This window comes from Equus asinus, chromosome 3, assembly GCF_041296235.1.
Source record: "Equus asinus isolate D_3611 breed Donkey chromosome 3, EquAss-T2T_v2, whole genome shotgun sequence".
Taxonomy (NCBI): domain Eukaryota; kingdom Metazoa; phylum Chordata; class Mammalia; order Perissodactyla; family Equidae; genus Equus; species Equus asinus.
The window spans coordinates 37,205,139-37,227,116 of record NC_091792.1 but is presented as its reverse complement, the minus strand read 5'-3'; the positions used below and the strand labels follow the sequence as shown (position 1 = coordinate 37,227,116).

General features: G+C 36.5%; 1 protein-coding gene across 1 annotated transcript in view; it reads left to right on the top strand.

Annotated features, from left to right (window-relative positions):
• IQCM (IQ motif containing M) overlaps window positions 1-21,978 on the top strand; it is a 421,264-nt gene that overhangs the window by 215,894 nt on the left and 183,392 nt on the right. The window contains exons 9-10 of the mRNA XM_070504871.1: window positions 2,350-2,548; window positions 15,168-15,312. Coding sequence (XP_070360972.1) covers window positions 2,350-2,548; window positions 15,168-15,312 — 344 coding nt within the window. The remainder of the gene's footprint in view (window positions 1-2,349; window positions 2,549-15,167; window positions 15,313-21,978) is intronic.

Genomic DNA, 21,978 nt, shown 5'->3' with positions numbered 1-21,978 from the left:
AAAACAGACAAAACACATCTGTCATTTTGTGAACATGTTGCATTTCTTCATTATTATTTTACTTAATGTAGTTCCAATCACTCATATTAACTACAGCTTTTTGAAATAACTAATTGAAATTTAGAAATTGAAATAACTAATTTCACTTCTCTCTCTCTCTCTCTCTCTCTCATACACACACACACACACACACACACACACACACACACTTTTCAGTAGGTGACTAAGAACTCTGTGACGTTAAAGGCAACGTAGGAGACCAGCGGAGCTCTAGTGACCACTGCTGGTGCTTTAGCAATACACATGACACATCACCTTACAATCAATCACACATATCCCTTTAAGATTTATTTACACCTTGTTGTTAAAACATGGAACTTTGGGTATAAACTTGGCTCATTTGGGTATTTTTATAACACTTCTTTTATTTCTTCTGAGAGAAAGGAGAAAACGTCATGAAATCAGAATTCTTTAGATTTCACAGTAGATCTTGAAACTCTGAACAAACCAGAAGTAATCATTTCCATTTTATCTGCATTCCCAGTTTATCTCATATGTTGAGGCCCATTCATAAAAATTGTTATATTAACCAAGCAAAAATCCTCTTAGAAGGCAGAGCTCTCTCTTTTTAAGCTGTTCAAAATCAATCTTAATTTAAACAAACAAACAAACAGAAAAATTCACTTAGTTTTCTTTACTTTTTCTGGTAGCTTTTTCTATTTAAATAAGATATTTCTACAGAGCACAAAATGATATAGTTTTGACTCATTAATCTACCAAAGTTTTCTCAAGAGAGAAAATGAGAGAAAGAACCAGGTACAGATACAAAAGAGCTATAGTTACAAGAACATTGTACAAGGCTAACTTCCTTTCTTTTACAAGAGGAGAAAGGACTTTTTTCATTTATACACACAAGCACAAAGAGAACTAACAACCTCAGTTCTGTATCTTTAACTATAGGTCAAAAGTAAATATGGAGCACAGTTTTCTGTGCCTGAGAAAATTTCACCGGTCAATTGTGGCTGCTTAGGAATAGGAAGGTCAGGTAGTCAAAAAAAGATCTCCAAGGAATAGTTGTTAGGAAAGTTTCTTCATCTGGAGCTGATCTCCATTCTTGTGGGCACTAAATTATCTCTTGAATGATGTCAGCTATACTGGTTTTCAAATAACCTACAGTACAGGGCATATCAGAAAATACCATAAGCTTCAAGACAAACTAACAGAAAAGACAAATGAAAAAGGCAGAGCTAGAATTCTCTGTCATCTACCATCTACCACCCAACAGAGACTAGATGGCTGGGTCAAATAATCAAAATCAGACTCTCAACATTTCAGTCACCACGGGAAGAAAAATAATGGCCATATACAAAACAGAACAGGACTCATCAAGAACCAGCTTAATGGAGACATCACAACAGACTCAGAGAAAAAAAAATGCAGAAACAGAGTCAGGGATATTCACTCTGAGAATCAAGAAAGTTGGGCCTAGGATTCAGAGGTCTATATACAGCACACTTTTTGTTCAAGACTCAGCTCTGGTGTATGAATTGACCTGAGCATCTTTTTGGAACTTCAGCTGTGAAAGATGCAGAAACAAAAATTGATTAAGAAGAAAACAGGACTTTTGTATGCTGAGAACCTCAAGGAAACTAGACTTTGACCTTTGGAAGACTTTGAAAATACTGATTACTGTATAAAAAGCACAACAGATATATAAAAGAGAAAAGCAGATTACTAGGGTTACAGAATGTCTGTTCATGGTAGAAAGTCTGCAGTTTTCTCACGTGTTTATCATCACTGCAAGGGCCATGTCAGTATTGCAGGGCTTGTCATGGTCTCCATTATGGTTGGTAGCTTCTGTGATCCTACAGTCCATGACCTTACCAATACTCTCCCATGCCTCTCAGTTGAGAGCATTTGAAACATAGAATTACTTTTAAGATGATGTTTGGTAAGCAGAATATCAATGCCAAATAATTTGAAGTAGTTTTTAGTTTAAAACAATTTCTGGGACAGGAAAATTATTTTGACTAACTTGCTCTATCTGTCACATGAACATATTGTGTTCCTTAGGTACTATATCGTTCATTTGAATAGTTGTGGATAAACTTTGACAAGTTCACTTTCTTTTGGATTTCCTTTCTTTAGAAGGTTAATTTTATACATGTTATATTGATTCTGGCATATTTAACCCTCTTTGGTGAACTGTATTGACATGTTCAGGTGATGTATATGAATTCTATGTACAAATTACATTTCCTGTTTCCATATATTCATCATTGAAATGAATTTAAGACTTTTCAGGAATGTTTATAACTATAATAAGAAAGTTCTATATTTTATTTTTAGGCCAGAGTCTATTCTAAATAAAAGTGATAAACTTGACAATAAAGTTAAAAGAATTGGACCACACATAGAAATCTTCCAGGTGTTCCGGGAAAGAAATAAATTCATAATTAACAAAAAATTTGTTAAAATGGTCACCATCATGCAGGCATATGTCAGAGGGTGGCTCGAACGCAAAAGATTACGAAGAATAATGATCAAGGTAAAGTATATGTTAAATATTATAATGTGTTTAAAATTTCTCATGTATATTCAATTAAGTAAAATTTTGAATAGTCACCTGGTCAATTTGTCTATGATTTTTCTAAATAAAGTTCTGTCTAACTTCTTTGAATTAAGACAATGTGATGAATAGTCTACTCTGCTGACAGTTTCAGATTGTGTCCAGCTGGAGACTGTGAACAAAAGGCCTGACTTATCCTTCACCCAAAAGTAGACTGCTTTTACTCTAGGCCAGGACCACCTGTCTTTGCACTAATTTTGTTTCTCCTTTGCTATCTGTTTATCCTCTGAAGAGCTTTCCTTGTAATTATTTTCTAGCTTCATAGCATTGCGATCAGAAAAGATGCTTGTTATTATTTCAATCTTCTTAAATTTACTGAGGCATGCCTTGTTTCCCAACATATGTTCTATCATTGAGAATGTTCCATGAGCACTTGAGAAGAATGTGTATTCTGCTGTTTTTGGATAGAGTGTTCTATATATGTCTATTAAGTCCAACTGGTGTAGCTTTTCATTTAATTCCACTGTTTCCTTGTTGATTTTCTGTCTGGATGATCTATCCATTGATGTGAGTGGAGTGTTTAGGTCCCCTACTATTATTGTGTTATTATTAATATCTCCTTTTAGGTTTGTTAATAGTTGCTTTATCTACTTTGGTGCTTCTGTGTTGGGTACATAGATATTTATAAGTGTTATGTTTTCTTGGTGAAGTGTCCCTTTGATCATCACATACTGCCCTTCTTTGTCTCTGTTTACCTGTCTTATCTTGAAGTCCACTTTGTCTGATATAAGTACGGTGACACCTGCTTTCGTTTGCTGTTAGCCAGAGTACTGTCTTCCATCCCTTCACCCTGAGCTTGTGTTTGTCATTGGAGCTGAGATGTGTTTCCTGGAGGCAGCATATTGTTGAATCTTGATCTTTAATCCATCTCGCCACTCTGTGTCTTTTTATTGGATAATTCAATCCATTTACATTTTGGGTGATTATCAATATATGAGGGCTTATTGCTGCCGTTTTATCACTTGTTTTCTGTTTCTTCTGCATTTCCTTTGTTTCTCATCCATGTGTTTTGGTCTACCAGTTGAGTTATGTAGTTTTTTTATGTTGGGTTTCTTTGTTTTTTCCTTATTTATTATTTGTTTCTCTGTTCTACTTATTTGTTTAGTGGTTACACTGAGGTTTGCATGCAAAATCTCGTAGATAAGAGAGCCCATTTTCTGATGGACTTTTATTTCCTTAGACTAAACAGATTCAGTCCCCTCCTCTTCCCCTTCTATGTTGTTTTGTCACATCTTATTCCATCTTGTGTTGTGAGTTTGTGATTAAAATGACAAGATTATCTTTGTTTTTGATGTTTTCCTTCCCTCTATCTTTAATGTTATACTTGAGTATTTGCTAACCTGTTCTGATGTATAGCTACAATTTTCTGATTTTGTCTACCTATTTATCTCTTTAATCTGTGCTTTATAACCCCTTTCTCCCTTTTTTTTTCAAGTATGAGGGCCTTCTTGAGGATTTCTTGTAGAGGGGAGTCTTGTGGCTATGAACTACCTTAGCTTTGTTTATCTGTGAAAGTTTTTATTTCTCCTTCATATCTGAAGGATATTTTCACTGGATAGAGTGTTCTTGGCTGAAAGTTTTTGTCCTTCAAAGATTTCAATATGTCATTCCAGTCTCTCCTAGCTGTAAGGTTTCTGCAGAGAAATCCACTGAAGACCTGATAGGGGTCTTTTTGTAGGTTATTTTCTTCTGCCTTGCTGCCCTTACTATTTTTTCTTTGTCATTCACTTTTGCCAATTTCACTACTATATGCCTTGCTGTAGGTCTTTTTACATTGACATATTTAGGAGATCTGATAGTGTCTTTCACATGGATTTCCATCTCCTTCCCCAGGTTTGGGAAGTTCTTTGATATTATTTCTTTGAACAAACTTTCTGCTCCATTCTCCTTCTCTTCTTCCTCTGGAATACCTGTAATTCTTATGTTGCATTTCCTAATTGAGTAGGATATTTCTCTCAGGCTTTCTTTGTTTCTTTTTAGTCTTAGTTCTCTCTCCTCCTCTATCTGGAGCATTTCAATATGTCTGTCCTTGATTATGCTGATTCGCTCATCTATGATGTCCACTTGAGTGTTCAGGGAATCCATATTTTGTGTTATCTCATCTGTTGTGCCTTTCATCTCCAATATTTCTGATTGGCTCTTCTTTATAGTTTCAATCTCTTTTGTGAAGTAGCTCCTGAACTTATTGAATTGTTTCTCTACATTCTTTTTTAACTTGTTGAGTTTTTTGATAACTATTTTGAATTCTTTGCACTTAGATTACATATTTCTGTGTCTTCAGGACTGATTTTTGGGTACTTGTAATTTTCTCTCTGATCTGGAGATTTAATGTAATTTTTGATATTGCTAGAGGGCATGGCTTTGTTCCTTTGTATTGTGGTATTATTTGGTCACAGTTACCACTTATTGTCACTGGTTGGGGGTCAAGAGCTGTATATTCTGAGCCATGTGTGTCTCATCAGGGTCCCAGGCATTGGAGCTGGTGCTGGGCAGGTGGGGGGAGGTGTGCTTTCTTCTTCGTGCTCTCGGGGTTTTCTCTCTCTGCCCTCACTATCTGCTCTCCTGGGGTGTTGGCTTGATGAAGTCACTCCCTTGATAGCTTTCACCTTGGTAGGGGCTTTCCCCTAGGTGATGAGGGACCTCTGAGATCTTTGATGTTCCTGCAAATGGATTCACCCTGCCCCCTTCCTTCCCACTTGGAGACCACATGCAGTTCCAGATTGCAGTCTTTTGGGGAAGGAGTGAAGTTTTCTCTTACCCCATTCCACCTTCTCTGAGGGGGGCTTCTGCCTCTCCACCCTCCAACCTATGGCTGTGTGGGTGTCTCAGATGTCTTTTGTGTTGTATGGTTGTCCTCTGTTGGAGTATGAATGTCTTTTTTATTGTATTGTGGAGGGGAGCGCTTGCCGGGAGAGCTCACTCTGCCATGATGCTGGTGTCATTCCTGAAGAAAAAGCTTTCCTCCACTTCTCACATTCCTGGCTACTCTTGGAGAGTGTAAACATTTAACTTAAAAAGAACTAGAAACACACACATCCACCTGAACAACTTTTATAAATAGAAAATCTGCCTTTCAGAATAAATCCTAAGGACCTATTTTGGCTGGGTAATTGCAAAGGAATCTGAGTGGATAGATCCTGGAAAACCTTTGAAAGAATACAAAAATGTCCTCACTTTGAGGGTTAAAGTTTTACTCCTATAAGGAATTTGGGGAACCAAATAAAAATAGAAGAATAGATCAGGAGTGCCCACTCAAATTCCTGGCTCTTCTGGGAGGAACCTTCTCAAATGCCTTGCAGTGGGCACCCCAAATGCATTTCTCTGAGAACACAGTGATGTTGTTAGAAGGTGATCCATATGCCTATCTCTCTGTGTATATTTATACGTGAATTAATATGTATGTATAATGTACATATGTAGTTCTGATGATCAAACATGTTAATGTGTGTAAAACTCTGACAAAAAGTACACATTCTTTATACTTAATCTTTCAGTAAACTTTCTATGAGGTAGCCGCTATATCCATTTTATAGGTGAAGAAATTGAAGCTCAGAGAAATTAAGTCATTTTCTCAAAATCACACTGCTGGTGAGTGACAGAGCTAGAATTCAAACCCATGTTTGTTTGACTCCAAAGCTCATGCTTGTTCTACACGTCATTTGCTTGAACTACATTGTGGCTGATTGCTCCCTAATCTAATCTAAATCTGTATCCCAGACCTATTTCTCTAGCTCCAGATTCAGGCATTAAATTGCCTACTTGAAATGTCCAAACTCCACATAGCCTTAAATGAACTCATTTTCTTACTCCACAAAGCTCTTCCTTTCCTGTGCTGGCTATCTTGATGACCTATTCCTAACCCAGTGTCCAAGCTATACACCTGGAGTTTTCTTAGACCCCTTCAACTTCCTTACCCCCATATTCAATTTGTTACCACTTCTGTAATGTTTCTTGTGCTGCTCTTCCTCTCTGTATTTCTTTCTGCAGCTTCTATTTATGAACCCTCTCATGGAAAACTACAATAGTCTCATAACTGGTCTCTTTTCTTCCTACTCCCATCTAATTTGTCATATGCACTTGAGGAAATTCCACTCTGATTACCTTATTTCATTTCTTACAGTCTTTTGATGTTGCCTATAGGATAAAGTATGAATTTGCTAACATACTACACATGACTTCTGTTGTCTGGCTCTTGCCCACTGTCCAGCTTCAACACATGACCCTTCCCCACTAATACTCTATGCTCTACCAAAGCCCAAATCTTTTAATTCCCTGGTTGTTTCCTATTATCTTACATTTTTATGCTGTTCTCTCAGGCTAGACTACTCTTCCTAATCTGGTAAACTCCAACTCATCCTTCAAGATCTTCCTTAAATATATGCACTTATACAGCCTCCCTGGTCCATCAAGCAGAGCTGATTCCTCCATTCTTTTGGTCATTTTTGTGTTCAGTTTTCTACATTGTGATCTTTTGTTTACATGTCTGTCATGGGCACTACAATTTGTGTGGCTTATTTGGGAGTATATACCCTTTATTTTTATATTTATAGCAGTCTCTATCATTTTAACTATATGCACTTATTATTTGCTATTTTTCTTGTTTATTTACTTGTCTGTGTATGTTTATATTGTTTTTGTCTTGTTTGCTGCTGTGTTCAAATGCCTAGAATAGTGTTTGGCATATGGTAGGTATTCAATAAATATCTACTGAATTGATAAATTCATTCAACAAAATATAGTTGAAGACGTTTATCAGGGCACTCTAATGATTCATATGTATATGATATATGTAAGTATAGAAAATATGTCACATATATCATATATATGATAAGATATTTGTCTTATAATTTAATTTAATTATAGAATTTCCTGCTATTGGAGAGAATTATAGAGTCGTTCATAATCTCTGGGACAAAAATGAGTATAGAAAACTTAGAGAGCAAGAATGGGTCCATAATGATGGTGAAAAGGAGAGACTAACAAGAAAATGTTGACTTTCTATGTGGAGGTAGAATTTGAGATGTAAAGAATGGGAAGCACTTTTACAGGGTCAGAGCCAATATAAACTAGATTGTTGACTTTGCTTTGCTTATAAAATTTGTTATGACCATTGATTTTCTTTTTTATTTCCTCATTGGCATGGTGCTTTGTATCTTGGATGGCTACTCTATTGATATGGTTAATGTTGTTTTGCTACTGTCGAAATGTGAGAGCAGCAGTCATGTAATGGATACATAGTCAGGTTCCAGGACTGTGCCCATGTGCAGGGTTGCTGTTGGGGGAATTCTTTTTTTTTTTTTTAAGATTTTATTTTTTTACTTTTTCTCCCCAAAGCCCCCCAGTACATAGTTGTATATTCTTAGCTGTGGGTCCTTCTAGTTGTGGCACGTGGGATGCAGCCTCAGCGTGGTTTGATGAGCAGTGCTGTGTCCGCGCCCAGGATTCAAATCAACGAAACACTGGGCCACCTGCAGTGGAGCACGTGAACTTAACCACTCGGCCACGGGGCCGGCCCCTGGGGGAATTCTTGATAGACCTTTCTGCTCTAGGGGCTGTACAGCAAATCACTGGGTAATTGTCAGCACTGTGGCAATCCCTCGTCTGGGAAACTTCTATAGTCATATTGTTTGGCTGCCACTTCAGAGCTTGCGGCTGTGGACAAAGTCTGCTAAACCATCCCTTTAAGATACCTCAAGAGACTGTACAATTTCCACCATTTCCTGTGAAATGCTCCAGTTTGGGTTTATTTAGAAATAATGAAGAAGCATTGAATTGTCATACCAGTCATAAGGAGACCACAGAGATTGCTACATTTAGCTATCAGCATTATTGATTTCCACCATTCAAAATGTCCTTTACCTTTTAAAAATCTCTGTGTTGTTTGTTTGCATGTGTTTTGGTATAAGTAATAAAGATCTAAAAAAATCGTAAAGACACAAAAAACAGTATTTTCCTCAGTGTAATGCCTCTAAAAGTTTACTTAATTTCAACATTTTTCTCTAAATATTTATCATTTAAATTTTAGTCTTAAGTTGATATCTAGTTGCTATTTGCCAAAAATACTGAAATTCCAGGACACTTGAATGTCTGGTGGTGGCAGTAAGAAAAAGTGTTCAGAATTGGCTTTGAATAAATATTTGTTGAATAAATAAAATTGGAATAATCCTGGAAAATCAGGATTTTAGGGTTATCATAGCACTATCCCATGCATAAGTTAGTGGTCTTTAATCTTTGGGAGGTTACAGATTCCTTTGAAAATTTGGTAAGTTAGGGATTTCCTCATTATCTCAAAAAACAAAACAGAGACAATAAGAAAACCCTGAAGCCTGTTCATAGCCCCCATGGCACAGATGACCTTATACAGAAAATTTTATTACATAAATGTGTTAGCTACAAGGAACCAGGAGAACTATGGTGATTTATTTAAGAATAGTTTTTTAAAATGTTTATAATAGTTGCTGTGTACTAGGTCCACTTTCTTGCCTGGTGTGTGATCTCATAGAGCATATAGTCCAGAGAGAAATGCAGATAACTAAGAGTCTTAAGTACTATTAGAGAACATAGAAAGACCATTTAACCCAAACGGCTGTATCTGCTGTGGGGTTGAATAATGCCAATAAATTGAGATCTTGAGGATGAGGGCTAGTTGTGTTTTGTTGTAGGCACAGGGAAAGACAATATCAATGGCTTTAGATGAGATAGAATATTTAAGGGGCAGGAGGATGGTTGAGAGGACAGTGGCAGTAGAGGAAGCTGAAGCCAGGAGTCAGATTAAGAATGTTATTAAAAACTATGCTAAGGAGTTTATACTTTGCACTTCATGCATGGAACAGATGACTTTAAAGCAAATCAGTGACGTGAATAATTTGTATTTTAGAATAATTATTGACTCTGGGCAATGAATTTGAGGAAAAGGAAGACAAAATTAGAGGGAGAACAATTAATATGCTTTTTCAATAATCCAGTGCATGATCATGGTGGCTTGAGTTCGGGCTGGAGAGATAGACCATAAATAGGACATTAGATTTGACTGGATTTGGATCTAAGGGAGAGGGAGGAGTCAAGAATGATTCCTTGATTTTTGTCTTGGGCAACCTGATGGATGGTTGTGAAATACAGAGCTTAAAAGGAAGAGCGGTGGTGGGGAAGAAAAGGAGATAGAGTCCAATTTTCGACACTGTGAGTTTGAAGTGCCTGTGGGAAATCTTTGAAATATCTGGGAGGCAGCTGGGTATATGGGTCCAAAGTTCAGAAGGAAAATTGGACCATAAGGAAACAATTAGGATTCATCAGTTGTTCTTAAATTCCTTTCTACCTTTACACACCTGAGGAAGAATATAAAACCCTCACACCCATAAAAGTAACTCAACTTAGCAATGATTCTCATTGTATCTCTGAGAAAGCTCTTTACGTCATAGCTCTCTTATTTCGTTCGGGTCTCTGTTCATTGTTACATCATCAAATAGCCTGCCTCATACTACCCTATAAAAAATAACACCCACTCTGGTCATTCCCTTTTCCATTTAAAACACCTTATTGTTCTTCATACCACTTATTGCCCCCTAACACACACATATTTGTTTATTGGATTATTGTTCCTTCCATTAGACTGTAACTCCCTGAGAGAGGAATTTTGTCTTTTTTGTTCAGTAATCCATTCACAAGGTCTAGAATATTCCTGACACATATTGGGAACCTAATACAGGTTTTAAGTAAGTTATTTTTAACATGATGAATGATATATAAATAGCATATTGGGGTCAGAGGATGTGAAATTTGAAAGCTCTTCTCTAAATATTTTGGTTCAGCTCTCTAACCAAGGATGCCCTCCTGTACTCTGCCTCCATCCATAGATTTGAGAATCATTATTAGGGATACTAATTGGAGCCAAAGGAGTTGATGTCATTGCTAAGGAGAGTATATAGAGTAAGGAGAGAAGCATGTAAAGGTAAGAGTGAGAAAGACCAATGTTCAAGGGGAAGGCAGAAGATGATGATTCCACAAACAATGAAGCAATAGCCAGAGAGGTAAGAAGAAAACCAGAATATGCTATATCAAGGAAGTTCAGAGACAGTATGAAAAAGAGGGTTAGGTCAGTAGTCTCTAATACTGCTAAGAATGGAGTCTAATGCAGGATTTTTTGTCTTTTGCAACAATGAGCTCATGGATGACCTTGGTAAGTTTCAGTAGAGTGATGTGTTGAAAGCAAGGAAGTGAAAACGTCTGCAATAGATAAAAATGAGACACTGTGAGGTTTATGGAAGGATAGTTTAAGGTGGAAAATACTTAAGTATATTTAAGTGCTCATTGCAGAAAGCCAATAGGAGGGAAAGGTTGATGATACAAGAGAGATGAGGATAATCCATATTACAAGGCTAAGAAGTATGGAGGGGGTGGGTTTATAAGACACATGACAGATTAGCCTTAGGTAAGAGGTGGCATATTTTTCTGTTGTAAGAGCAAGGAAGGTTGAAGATGCAGTTGACTCTTTAGATTTGGTGATAAGAAGTTGAGATAGCAATAATCTAAGAATTTCTTCTTCCTCTCGGTGAAGTAGGGGACAAGGTCATTTGCTGAGAGTGAGCATTTAGATGGTGAGTTTGAATGCTTGAGGAGACTGAGTTTCTACATAAATGGCAGAAAGAGAGGTGCCTAGAACTACAAGTGAATTTCCAAGCCACTTTGAGAACCCAGTTGAGGTTGGTGATGAAGAATTGGAGTGGCACCATTCCTCTAGGTTGTATAATTATCTTTAGTAATTATGAAAAGTAAGGCATAGAGAGGTAACATAGCTTGTTTAAAGCTACACACCTCTCCAGTGGCATATTCAGATTTTAAGATCAAACCTAAGTCTGTCTAGCTCCAGACACTTTAAAATATTAGGCCATTCTAGTAGCAACAATATCTGATAATTATTTAAAAATTGAGTTTTTTCTCAGATCAGGCTCAGCATGGACATTGGAGTGTCCTTCCAAAAACCGAAGCTAGATAAAACTCCCTTCTGATACTGCAGAGCCAATCAGAGTGTGCCTACATAAGGGAGATGATGTGGAGAGCCAAAGCTGCATTCATATAGAGAGGCATCAACTCTGGCAATCAGGAGCTACTACTAATGTTTAGCAGAGGTGTATGAGAGAAAAACAAGATTTAGTGATACAGTTGACCAAGAGTAGTTACTTACAGTCTCTATACTAAGCAATTAGAGATAGAATGATTGAACATGTGCTTCAGGTAATAATAAAAATAATCATTCTGACTTAGATCAGAATAGGGGACAACAGCAGGAGACACAGAGAAGAGGCCTGAAAAAGAGAAGAACCAAACCCAAGAGAGAGGTGTCCTTTAACTACATGTGTGTGGCTAGGGGCTTAACTAATTCCTTAGTGGATGGGGAAGTGAATAGAAAAATCACACTTAATGTTATTTGTGGCTTGTATATTTGTGTGTTTCTGTGTGTGCACCTAAGATGACTTTTCAGAATGTTCAACTTTATTGTATAGGCTTAGTCACTTAAAATCTTTTTCCTTTTTGTTTTTGTAAGATTTCTGAATAGATACTCTTTTGGATAGTGTCCTATGTAAGTGTTTAGACAAGTTTGACTTCAATCAATAAATGTGGTCAAAATTTTGTTTATAGGTTTATAACATCATTTTTTAAAAGTTAGAAAGTTAAACTGTGGAAAAACATTTGCTGAAATATTGCACAAAGGTTAAAAATACTCAACATGTAAAGATCTTGTATAAACTGATAAGAAGCACTAAAATAATCATAGAGAAAAAGGTAGAGGACATGAACTGGTACTTCACAGAAAGAGAGATAAATGGCTAGTAAACATGAAAAGAAGCTACTCTCGCTAGTAATCAAAGAAACTAATTTTCGCTAAGTGTCAAATGGTAGCAGGATTCTTCAAACAAGCAATTAATTCATTACTTTTTAAAAAAGATATGGTGATATCAAACAAAAGACATACTGAAAATGCATTCTGAAAATTTAAAAAATGTTGATGTGTGATACATATGATACATTTACCCTTTAAGTCAACATGGATTGGAAAAATATCATCACTAATTTTCAGTGAGTCTTTTATATTCCCGTACTGCTGTTGTAAATATGAATTTGTACATTTTTCTGATAAATTCTATCTCAAGAAATGTTTAGAATTATGGTGAAAGATTTACATACTGAAATGTACATAGCACCGTAGCTGAGGCATATTTCTATGTGGAAGACTGGCAGAGAGGTATGCTATAATAAGAATCACACAGATGGACCATTGTCATTTTCTCTGACCCAGCTTCTTAACTGTGAAAACCTCCCAGGCAACCTTTTGAACGCCTTAGATCTGAGAAGGGTTTACTCGTAAGACGGGTTGTGTCCTCAAAAAAGGGATTTATTACGTTCAGAGGGAAAGACACTCAAATTGGATTTGATGGCTGTCCAATGCCTCTGCTTTCTTAGCAGATGCCATCATCCATCTGAGCAGCACACTCCAAGCAGGGATCTTTATTCTCATGTTCCAAGGATACAATTAAAACATTGCTTGATTCTTAATTATAAGCAAAAGAAACCTACTGACAGATTTAAGCAGAAAGATATTGAGTAAAATATTGGACAGAAGTCTAAGCTCAGAAACATGAAGGAATGATGAAGACTAGATAGTTCTCAGGACTCCAGCCAAATCCTGCACAGAAAGAGTCTGATGCAGATACTGAATCCTGGGTTTCCTGCCTCCACAAATGCTGCCCTTGAAAAATGGATATTGCTGCCACGGTTACTCTACCACACAAATAGTTTCCCTACTGTTTCACTTTTAGAAGCATTATTAGTTTTGATTCAAAAACCTGGGGCTGGTACAGATAATGGATGAAACTTTGTCATGTGTCTGCATCCTAGCAACAGAGGAGGCTTGGAGTCATGAGAATCTGTTTTGTGGCTTCAAATTGTAGAAGATGAGTTCTGCCTCCCACTAAAATTCATATGGTGGGGAGTGCTCCAAAAGAGACTGGTTTATTATTAAAAAATCCCCAAAAGCAAAAGGCCAAAAAAGAAAAAAAACCTAGCAAGAACCTACTGAACAAAAGGCATATTAAAAATGTACATTGGAAAATGTTATTAAATGTTGAAAAATATTAGCAAACATTCAGAATCTGCTTAAATTTTTATAAAATTCAGATGGAAGGAGAAAGGAGAATAGTGAAATAACGCTAGTTTATTTTTTTCATTCAGGCAAATCAAGAAATATTACTTAATTGATAATATTGATAAATTAAGAAATATAGTCTTGAACATGGTGTTTAAAAATTGCAGAGAAGGACCACAAAATTAAGTGAATAAAATGATAAAAACAACCTTTAAAGAACCCCACAAAACAGAAAATAAATTACAAGAGCAAGAACAATCATAACTATAATAAAAATAAATGTACTAGGAACAAAACCAAAACAAAAATTCACAGAATGGATGAAAAATACTGAATTCAAGGAAATTAAGAGGAATATAGTGTATAATTAAAAGTTTAGGCTCTGGAGTGTCCCTGTTTTGGTTTTAAAATCAATTCTGCAACTTAATAGCTATGGGACCTTGGGAAAGCTACTTAAAGATATTATGCTTCAGTTTTATCACTTGTAAAATGGTATGCAAAGCACATCAAAGGAAAACTGACTCAGAGGAAAATTCATGAACTTAAATACATTCCAAAAAAGAAAAAATAATGAAAATGGATAAATCGAGTCTTTAATTCAAGAAGTTGAGAATGGGAAAATACCCCCCCCCCCAAAAAAAAGGATTAATAAAGATACGTAGAGAAATTAATGAGCTACAAAATGTAAAAAAGTAAAAATAATCTAATCAATAAATAAAATGGAACTGGCTATTTAGAAAAGAAAAAACTGAAATAGATGAATTTGTATACTCTAATTTTTAAAAGTGTATTGTAGTAGAATGTAGAAAATTCATATGCAGAAAAATATAGTCACAGTTAAAAGGTAAACTGGTAAAACAAAATTTGCACACATGCTGAAAAGTGTTAATTTCTTTAATATTCAGAGTTTTTAGAAATCAACAAGAAAAACCTGAAAAAGTCCAGTGAAAAATAGGTAAAAGACGTGAATATACAATTTTCAGAGGAAATACAAGGATTTGAGGACTCAGAGTGGATAGCTTGGTCAAGAATCATCCATAACAGAATAATGCTTTAATAAAACTTTTATTTTTTTCTGGCTGGGTGGGCTACATATTGTAGAAATCTGGATACCAACCCAGGAAACTTCTGTGACAGTAGCCATCATTGAAACATCTATTCTATGGGAAGTATGAATGTCTGAGACAAAGCAACTCATAATGAAGCTCTCTGAATTTCAGGGAGATTATCTCACTCCACAATGCATGTATTTAACCCACCTATGCAATAAATATTAATAAATACATCCATAATCTAAGAAACTGGGTGAGACAGATGAAATGAAAGGGGCAAAATCAGATTAAATGTAAATAGCAGAAATATATAAGGAACTTTACTGTCTATATTGCTATTTTATAGGCTTTGTATCATGGGCCAAATTTGAGAGCAGTTATAAACATGTACTGCAGACTAATTCATCGTATTAGATATCGACTTGGTCTCTGGAGGACAAGACAAATAATAAACCTTTCAGAGATAGAGGAATGGATGGACAGAAAAAAATGTAAGTGATGCAGACTTTCTGATTTGATTTTAGGTTTGGAATTAATTTAACCATTGAAATTTTATGTATATTTCACATATAGTTACTCGTAGGCACCAAAGGTAGACCATATTTTATATTGCTGTAAGCTATTTGCATTTTAAGGTGACATATTGTATATTTGGATTCATTTATTAGGATCCTGTGTTTATAAGCACCAGAAAACTCATCGTGGCTAACCAAAGAAAGAAGGAAATTTAAAAGAAAGATATAGGAAAGATAACTAAAGTATCAGATTTCAGACAGAACTCAAATCTAAGCTGCTTCAGAGATCTAAGGAGTAAAAAATAAAGGACAATCTCTACTTGCTTCTGGGGGATAGATAAGCTAGTATCACCTTAAGACCTTTTGTTCTCGTGCTTTGAATTCAAATTCCAGGAAGACATCACTTGATTGGTTTAGCTTGAGTCATGTGTCCAATACTTTGCCATGGGAGGTCAGAGAGCTTTACTTGGGCATTGCACAGAGGCTATATCCATTGGGGGAGGAGTAACTCCCCCAAGTAAAACTACAAAACAGAAGAACAGCTAATGGACACTGAGAAGATTAAAAAACAGATATCCATTATGTGTTGCTTATTAGTGTTCAAATTCTACCCACAAAACTAGTTCCTCAATTTATATCTTAAGTTTCTGAGATGTTGATTTCTATTATATTTAGTGAACTCTGTATTGCTTAGGATTAAGATAGATACTACAGCCAGTTTCTTGATTAGAAAATAATAAATGAGGAATTCTGGTTTCTGCTTCCACATGTATGGAGCTTGGAAGTCACAAGTCCATCGTAACAGGTAAAAAAGCTAAATGGACTAAAAAAATCAACAACTCTTCTTGGATCAATAAGAGAGAGGAGGACCCAGGGCAAACTGCTGCCCCCAAGATTGAGAGAGACACACATGTATACAGGGAGTCACAGCTTACCAGAGCAGAGACTCTTGAGCAGAAACTAATGTGGGAACCAGGGCCAGGTAGGAAAAATGAACTGTAATTCACAGATGGCTAGAGGCTCAGTGAAGATGATTCTGAGTGTTAAAAACTCCAGGAAGATCCAGTCATAGAGCGACCACCTCTGTATTGTGATATTTATCTCCAGGAGCTTGACCAGATTCCCACAGTATATATCTGAGAAACAATTTTGAAATATGCCAGAGTACTCTTTTCTTAACAAGCCCTGCCTTCAAGGGAAACTAGTTAACCAGAGCCTAACTGGCTGGGGTATTATTAGAGCCTACCTGACGTAGGGAAGGAAAATACCCAACTCTAGTCTACTCTGGCCATCCTGTCCCACCTAAGCAGAGAGAAAAAAATTGAGAACCATTTGTAAGCTCACAGTCCAGAGACATAGGCTCACTAAGAGACTGAGATCTAATCACAGGACTATAGAACACTTCCCCCTCAACACATACTTTATCCCCATATTACTAAAGGTCTATTTACAGTAGTTGCTTTTACCCAACATGTCATGTCTGCCTATGCAGAAAAAAATTTCAAGGTATACCAAAAGGCAAGAAACACAAGTTGAAGAGATAAAGCAAGCATCAGAATCAGACATGGCAGGGATGCTGGAATTATTAGACTGGGATTTAAAACAAGTATGATCAATATGCTAAGGGCTCTGATGGATATAGTAGGCAGCATGCAAAAAGAGATGGGCAGTGTAAGCAGAGAGATGAAAATCCTAAGAAAGAACCAAAAAGAAATGCTAGAGATACAAAACACTGTAACAGAAATGAAGAATGTCTTTGATGGGATTATTAGTAGATTGGACGTGGCTGAGGAAAGAATCTCTGAGCTAGAAGATATATCAACAGAAGCCTTGAAAACTGAAAAGCAAAGAGAACAAAAACTGAAAAAAAAAGAACAAAATATCCAGGGACTGTGGGACAACGGTAGAGGAGGAACATAGGTGTATTGGGAGTACCAGAAGGAGAAGAAAGAGAGAAAAGAACAGAAGAAATATTTGAAACAGTAATGACAGAATTTCCCCAAATTAATCTTAGACACCACACCACATATCCAGGAAGTTCAGAGAACACCAAGCAGAATAAACTCCAAATAACTACACCTAGGCATGTCATCTTCAAACTACAGAAAACCAAAGATAAAGAAAAAATTTTGAAAGAACCTAGATGGAAAAACACCTTGCCTATAGAGGAATAAAGGAAAGAATTGCCTTTGACTTATCAGAATCCATGCAAGAAGAATGGAGTAAAATGTTTAGTGTTGAGAGAAAAACACCACCAACATGGAATTCTGTACCCTGTAAAATTATCCTTCAAAAATGAAGGACTTTCTTAGATGGGCAAGAATTGGGTGGAATTTGTTGCTAGTAGGTCTGCCTTGCAAAAAATATTAAAAGAAGTTTTTTAGAGAGAAGGAAAATAACATAGGTCAGAAATTTAGATCTACGTAAAGTTAAGAAGAGCGCTGAGGAAGAAATAAGAGGGTAAAATAAAAACTTTTAATTTTCATATTCCTAAGTGATCTAACAGATAACAGTTTCTTCAAAATAATACTAACAATGTACTCAATTATCCATGGTTACGCATATAGCTTATTTTGCTTGTATATGCTAACATATCTATGCTTATGTATACTTATGTATAAGTGAAGTGAATGGCAGCAATTATACAAGGGATGGGAGGGAGGAATTAAGATTTTTTGTTATTGTAAAGTATTCACATGACCCATGAAGTGGCATAGTGTTATTTGAAAGTGGACTTGGATTAGCTGTAAACATACATTGCAAACTCTACAGCAACCACTACAAAAAGTAAAAGAAGAAGTATAACAGATATGCTATGAAAGGGGAGAAAATGGAATCATATAAAATGCTCAATTAAAACTACAAAAGTCAGATTGAGAGCTTGGATCAAGATAGCAGAGTAGGAAGATCCTTTGCTCACCTTCTCCCACGGACATACCAGACTACAACTACATATAGAACTATTACTGAGGATGATCTGAATACTAGCAGAACAGATTTTCCAAACTAATAATATAAATAAAAAGCCACAATGAGATGGGTAAAAGGGGTGGAAAAATGGTCTAGTTAGGACTCAAACCCAGTGCAGTGACCCAAAAAAGGAGGGATATCACAACCGTAGAGGTCCTCCTGGACAAGTGAGGGGCCTGAGCCCCACATCAGCCTCCTCAGCCCAGGGGATCTTGCACAGGAAGACAAGCCCCCATAATGTCTGGCTTTGAAAACCAGTGGGGCTTACATTGAAGAGAGCTGGAGGGCTATAAGAAACCAAGACTCTTATCTTAAAAGGCGCATGCACAAACTCACTCTCTCTGTCACAGCACAGAGGCAGCAGTTTAAAAAGTGCCTGAGTTATATGTGAAGGTGATTCATTGACTAATTTTTGCGCATATGCCAAAGGGGTAGAGGTTTTTTGCAACATTCTCCGGGGACTGAAGCTCTGGCAGGCACCATTTTTTTTTAACTCTCCTTTCTAGCTGGCCTGACCCTGGCAAGCACCATTTCTGACACTCTCCATCTACCTTACTAGTACCACTTGCCCCACCCTGGCATTCCCTTGTGTGCCTGCTCTGCCTAGTGCCCCTGCAAAGTGGCCCCAACTCTACCCCACCAGCCCTGGCCAGCTCCCACTCTGGGTGCCAGCCCCACACACCAGTGCACCCACAGCAATTGTGGCCCAGTCACAACAGGAGGGCACACACAACCAAGTAGGGGACACACCAGGAGCACCTGACTCTGGTGATCAGACAGAATTATGCCACTGAGTCCCACTGGCACCTTCAACATAAGGCTACCACTTCAGGACCAAGAAACAAAGCTGATCTACCTAATACATAGAAATACAGAGAGTTAGGCAAAATGAGGAGACAAGGGAATATGTTCCAAATGAAAGAACAAGACAAAACCTCAGAAAAAAGAACTAAGTGAAACAGAGTTAAGCACTCTACGAGACAAAGAGTTCAAAGTAATGGTCATGAATATGCTCACTGAACTCAGGAGAAGAATGGATGAACACAGTGAGAACTTCAACAAAGAGGTAGAAAATATAAAAAACAACCAATCAGAGCTGAAGAATACAATAACCGAAATGAAAAACACACTAGAGGGAATCAACAGCAGATTAGATTATACAGAGGAATGGATCAGCAATCTGGAAGAAGAGGTAGTGGAAATCACCCAAGTGGAACAGCAAAAGGAAAAAGAGTAAAAAATGAGAATCACTTACAGGACCTCTGGAACAACATCAAGCATAATTACATTTGCATTATACAGGTCCCAGAAGGAGAAGAGAGAGAGAGAAAGGAAGAGAAAACCTATTTGAAGAAATAATGACTGAGGACTTCCCCATGCTGGCAAAGGAAACAGGCATCCAAGTCAGGAAGCACAGAGAATACCAAATAAGATGAACCCAAAGAGGCCCACACCCAGACACATTATAATTAAAATGTCAAAATTTAAAGATAAAGAGTCTTAAAAGCAGCAAGAGAAAAACAGCTAATTGTTTTCCTAACTAAAAAACTAAACTAACTAAAATAACAAGGGAACCCCCGTAATACTATCAGCTGATTTTTCAGCAGAAATCTTACAGGTCAGAAGGGAGTAGCACAATATATTCAAAGTGCTGAAAGGAAAAAACTTACAACCAAGAATACCCAGCAAGGTTATCGTTCAGAATTGAAGGAGTGATAAAGAATTTCCCAGATAGGAAAAAGCTAAAATTATTCATCACCACTAAATTAGCCTTACAAGAAATATTAAAGGGACTTATTTAAACAGAAAAGAAAAGGTCATAACTAGAAATAAGAAAATAATGAAGGAAAAAACATCACTGGTAATGGCAAATATAGTAAAAGTGGTCAATCAGCCATACATATGACTAGTTTGAAGGTTAAAAGACAAAAGTAGTAAAATCATCTATATCTACAATAATTAGTTAAGGAATACACAAAATAAAAAGATGTAAAATATGATGTCAGAAACATTAAAAGTAGAGGGAGGAAGTAAAAGTATAGTGCTTTTAGAAAGTATTCAAACTTAAGCAGCCATCAACTTAAAATAGACTTCTATGTACATAGGTTGTTATACATGAACCTCATGGTAACCACAAACCAAAAACCTATAATAGATACAAAAAAATAAAGAAAAGGGAATACAAGCATAGCACTAAAAAAAGGCACCAGATAACAAGGGAAGAGAACAAGAAAAGGAGAAAGAAACAGAGAACTACAAAACAGCCAGAAAGCAATTAAAACAATGGTAATAAATACATACCTATCAATAATTAAATACAAATGGACTCAATGTTCCAATCAAAAGACATAAGGTGGCTGAATGGATTTAAAAAAGACCCATATATATGCTGCCTACAAGAGACTCACTTCATATCTATCAACACACAGACTGAAAGTGAAGGGATGGGAAAAGATATTCTACGCAAATGGAAATGAAAAGAAGGCTGGGGTAGCAATACTTATATCAGACAAAATAGACTTTAAAACAAAGACAGTGAGAAGAGACAAAGAGGGTATTACATATATCAATCCAACAAGAGGATGTAACAGTTGTAAATATCTATGAACTCAACATAAGAGCACCTCAATACATAAAGCAAATATTAACACACATAAAGGGAGAAACTGACAATAATACGATAACAGTAGGGGACTTTAACACCCTGCTTACATCAATGAATAGATCATCCAGACAGAAAATCAACAGGGAAACGTTGGCCTTAAATGACTCATTAGATGGACTAATAGATATATACAGAATATTTTATCCAAAAACAGCAGAATACACATTCTTTTCATGTGCACATGGAACAGAATAGGTCACATGTTAGGGCACAAAAAAGTCTCAGTAAATTTAAGAAGATTGAAATCATATCAAGCATCTTTTCATACCACAACAGTATGACACTAGAAATCAGTTACAGGAACAAAACTTGAGGGACCAGCCATGTGGCCGAGTGGTTAAGTTCATGTGCTCTGCTTCAGCAGCCCAGGGTTTCACCGGTTTGGATCCTGGGTGTGGACATGGCATCACTCATTGGGCCATACTGAGGTAGTGACCCACATGCCAGAACTGGAGGGACCCACAACTAAAATATAGAACTATCTGCTGAGGGAATTTGGGGAGAAAAAGCAGGAAAAAAAAAAGAAGATTGGCAATAGTTGTTAGCTCACGTGCCAATCTTAAAAAAAAGAAAATGAAAAAAACACAAACATGTGGAGGCTAAAGAACATGCTATTAAACAACCAATGAGTTAACAAAGAAATCAAAGAAGAAATTAAAAAATATCTTGAAACAAATGAAAATGGAAATACAACATTGCAAAATCTATGGGACACAGCAAACGCATTTTTAAAAGGGAACTTTTTAGTGATACAGGCCCACCTCAGGAAACAAGAAAAATCTCAGATAAACAGAGCTGTAGCTCTAACCTTACAGCTAAATAAACTAGAAAAAGAAGAACAAACAAAGCCCACAGTTAGTTGTAGGGAGAAAATAATAAAGATCAGAATATAAATAAAGTAAAGACTAAAAGGCAATAGAAAAGATCAATGAAACTAAGAGCTGGTTCTTTGAAAAGATACAGAAAATTGATAAAGCTTTAGCTAGACTCATCAATGAAGAAAAAAG